Source organism: Limulus polyphemus, unplaced genomic scaffold (genome assembly GCF_000517525.1).
Source record: "Limulus polyphemus unplaced genomic scaffold, Limulus_polyphemus-2.1.2 Scaffold4304, whole genome shotgun sequence".
NCBI lineage: Eukaryota > Metazoa > Arthropoda > Merostomata > Xiphosura > Limulidae > Limulus > Limulus polyphemus.
In genome coordinates this window covers 11,597-22,122 of record NW_013669914.1, presented here as the reverse complement: position 1 = coordinate 22,122, position 10,526 = coordinate 11,597, and the positions used below count along the sequence as shown (strand labels likewise).

The 10,526-nt window shown below is 33.7% G+C and overlaps 1 protein-coding gene across 1 annotated transcript in view; it reads left to right on the top strand.

The window, feature by feature from the left end:
* The window catches only part of LOC106470936 (solute carrier organic anion transporter family member 5A1-like), a 90,374-nt gene that overhangs the window by 68,537 nt on the left and 11,311 nt on the right, over nt 1-10,526 (top strand). The window contains exons 9-12 of the mRNA XM_013931514.2: nt 4,746-4,910; nt 7,053-7,133; nt 8,242-8,359; nt 8,967-9,144. Coding sequence (XP_013786968.1) covers nt 4,746-4,910; nt 7,053-7,133; nt 8,242-8,359; nt 8,967-9,144 — 542 coding nt within the window. The remainder of the gene's footprint in view (nt 1-4,745; nt 4,911-7,052; nt 7,134-8,241; nt 8,360-8,966; nt 9,145-10,526) is intronic.

Here is a 10,526-nt window from a genome sequence, read left to right as displayed (position 1 = left end):
AGTCCCAAGGAGACTACTTTGAGGGTGATTAGGTTTCCAACGCTCCAGGTATGCCAGTTTTTATTCCCCAGCCAAAGGTCGGATACTTTTCTCACAGGCCTCGTAAATAGCTTAGTTAGAAAACCAGGTAAATTAGAGTGGTTTTGGGACATTCTGTTCCAGTACCTGATGTATTTTTTGTGTTGTGAAATGCATATGTGGAAGATACGTAAATTATTTTTTGGACAACTAACATAATGAGAAAAAAAAAGTAGGTTTATTGAAGCAAGACTTCCAGCTGCAAACTGGCCTCAACCTCTAAAGTAGGCTCTAAGTAGTATTTTTATGTATATGTTTTAACAAATGTAACTAAAATATGTATTCTGATCATAACCTGTGAAACTCCTTGAATCTAACCTTGCATCTCTGTCTCGTGAAATAAGTTTCCCGTATGCACTTATTTTCTACATGTTGTGAGTAGCTTCCTACAGTGAAGGTAATTTCTAGCTTTTCTCTTGATGGAACTTTATGTCCACCTGCTGTTTGTATCAATCTTCCTCCTTTTTATATCTATATATTCAATTTTACACCTTTCATTGTCAAATCAGATCAAACAGTTGTAGTTATAGAACCATTGTCGATCAACACACACAGTGCAAGGTTTTCCATTAATAAACACAATAACTCATGGACTAATTCCTGTTTTCGTGATGTCTGGTTTAGCTATTTTATTTGTTGTTCCTTAGGTCTGTTTGGGCTTGAAGTCTCATCCTTAGGGTATTATCTCCATGGTGTATTAATAGCATCCTTAGGGTATTATCTCCGTGGTGTATTAACAGCATCCTTAGGGTATTATCTCCGTGGTGTATTAACAGCATCCTTAGGGTATTATCTCCGTGGTGTATTAACAGCATCCTTAGGGTATTATCTCCGTGGTGTATTAACAGCATCCTTAGGGTATTATCTCCGTGGTGTATTAACAGCATCCTTAGGGTATTATCTCTGTGGTGTATTAACAGCATCCTTAGGGTATTATTTCTGTGGTGTATTAACAGCAGCTGATTCCTCACAATCTCAGTTGTAACAGCTAGGTTTCCCACATCTATGACAGTTCCCTTTTTCCGATATCCTGTAGGAGGAGTTCTTATTCCATACAGGCTTTTGTCTGCAGTTCTGGGCATTATGTCGTTTCAAGTTAGACTTGAAACATCTATTTTCTTGTGGTTTATTTCTTCTATTCCTTGTAACTGTCTGAGGAAAATATAGTGGTATTGACAAAGGAAAGTTATATTTTAAAATGTTACAGAATAGCAAAGATTGTCAAGCGACCAGATGAAGTGAGGGCTAAATAAGTTGATAGTTCAGTTAAAAACTTCAAATAGGACTGGTTGGAGAAAAAAATATATAGAAATTAAATTTGTTATTAGGAGTAAACCACAAGCTGGGTAGTAAAAACTAGAGGAATTAATTAAAGTGTGTTGATTTAACATCAAAACCTTTATGCACAATAAGCACGAAACTTTAAAACTATGCTACACAGGGCTGTTATACAACTGTTACAACAGCAGAAGTCACGTGATGCTGGTAACACGTCAGGAGTTTCTAGAAGGTTCATGACTGTTCCTGGCAACTCTAGTCTTTTCTAGGCACCCTCTATTTTAGTATATAAGCCCGGCAAATAAAGCGGAGATATGATTGCAGATAGGGAGATATAGAAACAGATAATTGAGTCAAGCAAGCGGTAGTGACCGTAAGTAAAGTGCGTGAATCGTTGTGAATTATAGCGTGTGTTTAAGTTAAAGTAACTGTGGAAATTCTGTGTATTGCAAAGTTGTATTGAGAAAGAATAAACTAGTTTTATTTAAGAAAGGACTTGTATCGCTGAAGTTCCTCGGGAAGAATTTATACCAGAAATTAGCAAACAACCAGACATAACACAACTTTGACTCATGGAACTACTAACAAGTGCATAGAAATATCAAATTACTAACCGGATTTGGCTAATTCATTGCCTAAAATTAAGGGCATTGTATCTGTTAAATGGTGAAAAAAAATTGGAGAATGCAAAGGAGAACTAATTTTCAAGTCATACCTCCCTAGCATGTTACAAGTCTTTGTTGTCTGGGCTTAAAATATTGCAGGATTTTTGTTATTGGTTATTCTTATCCTCGAGATTGGTGCCCAGTTTTCTGGATAATCCATGTTAAGATGTCTGGGTAATCTGTTCAACATTGTAGCAGATTAATATGATGTGGTATCTCTTTTTTTTTTTAATAATCTGCTTATCATTGGGACATAATAACACCGCTTGTTACTCCATTTTTAGGGTAAACATTGTGATATTAGCATAGCTTGGTGTACGTCTTTATGAGTAAACTCTTTACCATCGTGATGTTAACACAGCTTGTTGTCCTATTTTTAGGGTAAACATTGTGATATTAGCATAGCTTGGTGTACGTCTTTATGAGTAAACTCTTTACCATTGTGATGTTAACACAGCTTGTTGTCCTATTTTTAGGGTAAACTGTTTAAGCATAGCATGATCTAACTATTTCCTAGGGCTCTCGAAAGTCTTAATGTATAAGTTTGAGCATGATCGAGGGTATCAAGGATTTCAAACTTTTTTTATTATTATTTCAAGAAAACGCGAAGTAGTAACTTTAATCTTTGTGTTATTTCTTTTATGTACGTGTTCTAGGACACTGAACTTTATCTTTTGGTTGCTGTTTTTTTAGAGTAGTTGATATTCATTTTAGTTTGCCTTTATTTTCTGCTTTCAGATAGTGGTGTATACTGCTAGTAGGTTTATTTTCTGCTTCCAGATAGTGGTGTATACTGCTAGTAGGTTTATTTTCTGTTTTCAGATAGTGATGTATACTGCTAGTAGGTTTATTTTCTGTTTTCAGATAGTCGTGTATACTGCTAGTAGGTTTATTTTCTGTTTTCAGATAGTCGTGTATACTGCTAGTAGGTTTATTTTCTGTTTTCAGATAGTCGTGTATACTGCTAGTAGGTTTATTTTCTGCTTTCAGATAGTGATGTATACTGCTAGTAGGTTTATTTTCTGTTTTCAGATAGTGGTGTATACTGCTAGTAGGTTTGTTTCTTTTAACTGTAGTTCAGAAGTAAATATCAAAGAAAATTATTTTATTCAAATTATTCTACCTTAAATCAGGTGTTCCAGTGTTTGCTTATTAAAGATCCTGTAAGTAACTTAACAGAGTGTTTGTTTAATAAATTTTCTTGTTGAAAAAACATAAAAACTGGTACTAGTCAGGTTTGTTTAAACAACAAGATCCATTAATTGTGGGTTTTCCTACTTAATTTAAGGTAATGTGTTCTATACAACTAGTATGTGAATAAATCTGGGGTTTTCAATGTAAGATAATGTGTTCTATACAACCAGTATGTGAATAAATTTTGGGTTTTCAATGTAAGATAACATGTTCTATACAACCAGTTTGTGAATAAATCTGGGGTTGTCAATGTAAGATAATGTGTTCTATACAACCAGTATGTGAATAAACCTGGGGTTGTCAATGTAAGATAACGTGTTCTATACAACCAGTTTGTGAATAAATCTGGGGTTGTCAATGTAAGATAATGTGTTCTATACAACCAGTTTGTGAATAAATCTGGGGTTGTCAATGTAAGATAATGTTCCATACAACCAGTATGTGAATAAACCTGGGGATGTCAATGTAAGATAATGTGTTCTATACAACCAGTATGTGAATAAACCTGGGGTTGTCAATGTAAGATAATGTGTTCTATACAACCAGTATGTGAATAAACCTGGGGTTGTCAATGTAAGATAACGTGTTCTATACAACCAGTATGTGAATAAACCTGGGGTTGTCAGTGTAAGATAACGTGTTCTATACAACCAGTATGTGAATAAACCTGGGGTTGTCAATGTAAGATAACGTGTTCTATACAACCAGTATGTGAATAAATCTGGGGTTGTCAGTGTAAGATAACGTGTTCTATACAACCAGTATGTGAATAAACATAGGGTTGTCAATGTAAGATAACATGTTCCATACAACCAGTATGTGAATAAACCTGGGGTTGTCAATGTAAGATAACGTGTTCCATACAACCAGTATGTGAATAAACCTGGGGTTGTCAGTGTAAGATAACGTGTTCCATACAACCAGTATGTGAATAAACCTGGGGTTGTCAGTGTAAGATAACGTGTTCCATACAACCAGTATGTGAATAAACCTGGGGTTGTCAGTGTAAGATAACGTGTTCTATACAACCAGTATGTGAATAAACGTGGGGTTGTCAATGTAAGATAACGTGTTCTATACAACCAGTATGTGAATAAACGTGGGGTTGTCAATGTAATATAACGTGTTCCATACAACCAGTATGTGAATAAACGTGGGGTTGTCAATGTAAGATAACGTGTTCCATACAACCAGTATGTGAATAAATTTGGGGTTGTCAATGTAAGATAACGTGTTCTATACAACCGATATGTGAATAAACCTGGGGTTGTCAATGTAAGATAACGTGTTCTATACAACCAGTATGTGAATAAACCTGGGGTTTGTAGATATAACTAGAATGCTAGTTAACCTCAGTTACACACTTGCAATGACACAATATAAAGGTGGACATAGAACAGTAGACATAACTCCAGGTTGATTGTGTTGTTTGGAGCACATGAATAATTAAATAACTTTAGATGTAAGGTTTTGATTACTGATTCAGCTTTCTTTTATTGGAAAGGTAATATTGTTATTTTATTATTTCAGATATTCCGGCATCTATATGGAACCTTTTGTGCAATCCTGTGTACGTTGTCACCTCTCTGGGTTCATGTATGGAACTGTCTATCGTTAGTGGGTTTATCATATTTCTTCCAAAGTATCTAGAAACACAGTTTTCTCTTGGAAAGTCTCAAGCTAATCTATTCACAGGTAATATACCAAACTTCTGGACTGAATTATAGAGTTTGTCTATAAAACTTCTTAATAAAATTGCTTGTTTATTGAGATTTTTTTTTGATGAAAGTTAGTACGATTTACTAAATAAGCTAAAACCCAAAACATTTTATCATGTATCTAAAAGATGTGTGAACAGTTAAGACAAGAAGAATGAAAGCATAGATACTTAATCTTTCTACAGTTAAAACAAGAAGAATGAATGCATAGATACTTAATCTTTCTACAGTTAAAACAAGGAAGAATGAATGCATAGATACTTAATCTTTCTACAGTTAAAACAAGAAGAATGAATGCATAGATACTTAATCTTTCTACAGTTGTAACTAGAAGTGTTAGATTTGTTGTCACCGGGGAATACATCAGTCTCATGAAGAACGGGGACATCCATAGCAAAGAAAGTAGAGTGTCTGACCTAAGCCAAGTGGGAAAGTGTAATGCACTTTTTATGGGTGTGACGTCTACCATACTCACTATGGTTGTTATGTGGAGGTGTAATCATTCATGTAGTAAGATGATACCATTTGTGTTTACACTGCTGCAACTTTATCTGTAAATAACTAACTTTGGAGCACCCTGCGTAATAGGTTTTGATGTAATGTAGTATTTGCATAAATGTTTAGGTTATGAAATTTTGGAAATTTTGGTGTGATACACTGTTTGGAAACAACAAAAAAGATGAAAGGCAGGTGCATTGTTCTCTCCATTTGAATTGTATTACTAGATTGTATAGTCACCAATATATTTCTACTAGTATTTCTCTAAAAGGCAGTTGCTGTCGATTTCACAGACATTTCAAAAACAAAATACTCTCTTTGATATTAGTCTTTTATATTAGTGGTCATCAGAAAGGTTTATTTTGTATATCCAATCAGTTGACTTTCCACAGTTAGTCGTACATAAATGGTATGACTGAAAACATATTTATTGGTGACCTGTGACCTCACTTTTCAAAACGGTGTGACCATTACATTTATCAGATATCAGAGTGTGATATTTTCACGTTAATATTTTGATTTAGTTTCTTTTCAGTTTCTTATATTTGTGTGTCTCGGTTGGATTTAACAAACTTAGCAATATATTAAAAAAATAATTGTTTCAATCATATATCTTGCCAATGTAGGCCCAGCTTACTGTACTTGCAAAACCTGAAAATCCTTACCTGATGCCTTGTTGTTAAAGAATGTTCTTGTAGCTTTCAAATAGACATAATATGACATAAAAAAAATGATTAGGAACAAATAAAGAACATTATTAGAAATTTTTTTTTCTTCTACATATTTTGGAAGTGTTTCAAAACATCATCGTGATGTTGCTTTGTTATTGTTACGCATAACTAATTTTTACACAACCCTATTACATTCTTCATTATGGAACATTAAAACACAGAATCTCTGCTTTATGAATCGAATAAAAGTTGGGATATATCCTTTTGCTAAGCTAATAAACAAATTCAAAGTTCTCCTAAACTTTAATGGTGGTACTACCAGTAAATTTGCTGTTTAACAGACAGAATGGTGTAGAAACATAAATATGAAGTTAGTAAAATGTTGAATTTTGATTGGTAGAGATAAATATACATTTTGAAGCCTGCACTAATTAAAATGAAATTTACAAGTATGATGTTTACAATTCAGCCACCTAGAGATACAAAAGGAAAGTTTGAACATTTAAAAACATTTTTTATATATATGAAATAAACTAGGTAAATATTATGTAATGTTACAATGATAAGAACCCGAGCATTTTTTCTTCAGGAGTAAACTGAAGAAGAAAGGTCCACCTTTTGAAAGGGCTCGGTTTATAGGGTTTTATCCTTTTGTATTAAGACTTATTAAACCTACGTGTTCTCTGACATCATGAATGTAATGCTGGAATATCAACTCTGCAATATGTTTGACTATAAAGAAGAATTTGAAACGGTAATAGAATTTTATTTTTAGATTTAATTTTGAAAGTTTAGTTGCAAGTTGACCTGAGTGACCCTAGCTAGAGTTCAGATGGAAAGAACAGCTTTTTTTGGCATAACACGGTTAACCATTTTGTAACAAAGTTTTATTAAAACGAGCACAAGACAACTTTGCACTATGAATGCTGACTGATGTTTCTCTCCAACAGGAGGGATTGCTATTCCCGGAGCTTGTATCGGGATCTTTCTTGGAGGATACTTGTTGAAAAGATTACAACTCAGGCCTAAAGGTAAGACAAAGATGGCATTTTTACAATTGGAAATAGTAAACTGTTAGCAGTAATGAAAAGCAGGAATGTACATCTTATATGTGATAAGGAAAGCCAAATAATTAGCATTATGTTAGCTGTGACTGTTTGAACTAGTGAATTAAAATACTAATAACATTATTAAAAGCCAGATGGTCAAAACTGAAACTAAATAAATATGTAGTTTGTACTTTAATATATGATATTTTCAACCTAATTATCACCTTGAGTGATAATTGTCAAGTTATGAACAAGAGAAGGATACTTTTAACCAATAAGTAGGATTATTGTAGTGCTTTCACAGCTGTAAGTGAAGAGCTTGTTCAGCAAGATATCAAGGGTCAAATTTTGGACCATCTGATTGTACAGTTCAGTAACCATTTGGTCAAGTCTCTGTTAATGATATATCAGAAGTTGAGTTTATAACCTCAACTACAAGACTGCATCAACATTTCAATTTATTGTCTGTGAAAATAAAGATTTCAAGTTTCAGATCTTTGTAAATAAAAAAAAGAAAGATCCATAAATTTGGCTGCTAAAATGACTAAAACATAATTCTTTTTTTTTACCTATTTTTGTCACCATCTGTTATTCAAGAATATTTAATGTGATTGTTAAACATGTGGAAGATTTTCTGGAAAAAAATAATGCCATAGTTACAGTAAATATTGTAATAAAAATAGTTAATGTTAGACATTTGAAAAAAATACTGGTAAAAGCTTGTAAGTTGGTTTTTTTTCTTGTGGGATAAAAGACAGTGGTGTAAAAGTGAAAACAAAGATACAAAAATAAAGATTTAAAATGGACTTGTAAAGAATCGAGGTACTTTTATTTTGGTGGTATCTTTTTTGTTTCAACTACTGGTAAGTATATTTTTTTTTCATTTCTTGCAATATATATAACTCAGTTTTTAGTTGGTGTCAGAAACAAAATTAATAAAGAGTTACTGGTAAATTTTTAAATATTACTCTATCCTGCTTTTGAAATAAATCCTAAAAGTTGTACTTCAGAACCCCTTTCATTCTTCATTCATATAATATTGTATAACCAAGAGTTTCAGTTTAATTCTTGTCTCTCTTTTTTTTTTTAGGAGCAATTCAGTTTGTTCTGTTCTTCAACATACTGTGTATGGGACTGTACACAATTCTTTACTTCCTGGGCTGTGACAACATTCAGATGGCTGGGGCCACTCTTCCTTACTTTAACAGGTTAGTTGTTTAGTGTAGTGCTAGTTGTGTTTAATAGTTACACGCTTCAACATACTGTGTATGGGACTGCACACAATTCTTTACTTCCTGGGCTGTGACAACATTCAGATGGCTGGGGCCACTCTTCCTTACTTTAACAGGTAAATTGTTTAGTGTAGTGTTAGTTGTGTTTAATAGTTACACACTTCAACATACTGTGAATGGGACTATACACAATTCTTTACTTCCTGGGCTGTGACAACATTCAGATGGCTGGGCCACTTTTCCTTGCTTTAACATGTAAATTGTTTAGTGTAGTGCTAGTTGTGTTTAATAGTTACACACTTCAACATACTGTGAATGGGACTATACACAATTCTTTACTTCCTGGGATGCGACAACATTCAGATGGCTGGGCCACTCTTCCTTGCTTTAACATGTAAATTGTTTAGTGTAGTGCTAGTTGTGTTTAATAGTTACATGCAAACTCACACACACATTAAAAATAAAATCTGTACAAGTTTTTGTCTGATTTGTTTTTTCCAGTTGGGAAACTTCTAATTTGTTCTCTTTTGATTGTATTATATTCTGCAGAATAACTTATAATCTTTGTAACTTATTAATACAGTACTGAGCTTAAGCCGTTCCAAGTCAACCTGACAGCCGACTGCAACCTAGGATGCCGCTGCTCTCCGAATGACATACAACCTGTTTGTGGAAAGAATGGTATCACCTACTTTTCACCTTGTCATGCCGGGTGTCGTGCTGAAGCTGGATCTCGGCACCTTCTTGGTGGTATGGTTAAGGTAAATTGTAGTTGTAGTCAGATGTATTGATTATTACAAAAGTATGTTTAAACTGTTCTGTCTTCTCGGAGCATTGAATATATTTATCTAAATGGCTTATGTAGTACACTGTACAGCATTAACAATAGAACTTTTACATTCTATTCATTTGATTCCTTTATTAGTCTCTTTTCACTGTAGCTCATAAAATTAGTTTTCTAAATTGTAATAATACGGTGCTCAAAGCCATTTTAGAGATAGTTAAGACTTTCTATGTGTTGGCTATGAAAAGGCCCAACTACTGTTATTAAATAATGCCGATGGCATCCCTTAGTTAATTTTATAGAAGTATCCAGTGGCTAGTTTTGTGATCTCTAATATTCACGTTTCTGTAGTATTTACAACCGAAGAAAATTCACCGTGTTGTCAGTTTAAACAACAGCTGTATAACAAAACATGCCAGAACACCGGTGAAAGACATTTGGAAAGTTTAATGTTTTGAAGGACAGTATGTAAGGTAGAAACTGGTCAAGTACAACAAGTAGTTACAGAGAGGTTAACAAAAGGTTAAATGCTGTCAGACCACCAGCACAGATGGCTGTAGAACTGAACAGGGTAGACCATTGCCAGTAACCCTACAAGACAACTATATGGGCTCGAGGCAACCATCTAGTTTCAGTATTTTATGCCATATAACCAATGGTTAACATTTTTCTAATCCATCATAGAAAACAGTATCGTTAGTGGTGTGCACCGTGAGAAACAGGCTTCATAAAGTTAGCATTCATACCATATATAATAGTGGCAAAACTAAACCACTGTAAGAACAGTGTGAAGTAAAGAACATGTGGATTAACCAAATGACAAATGTCTTGTTCACAGAAAGAATAATGTTTACATATGATGTGTATGCACTTAGAGAGTGGGCAGTATGAAATCTAAACCATTGTAAGAACAGTATGAAGTAAAGAACACGTGGATTAACCAAATGACAAATGTCTTGTTCACAGAAAAAATAATGTTTACATATGATGTGTATGCACTTAGAGAGTGGGCAGTATGAAAACCAAACCATTGTAAGAACAGTATGAAGAACACGTGGATTAACCAAATGATAAATGTCTTGTTTACAGATAAAATAATGTTTACATATGATGTGTATGCACTTAGAGAGTGGGCAGTATGAAATCCAAACCATTGTAAGAACAGTATGAAGTAAAGAACATGTGGATTAACCAAATGACAAATGTCTTGTTCACAGATAAAATAATGTTTACATATGATGTGTATGCACTTAGAGAGTGGGCAGTATGAAAACCAAACCATTGTAAGAACAGTATGAAGTAAAGAACATGTGGATTAACCAAATGACAAATGTCTTGTTCACAGATAAAATAATGTTT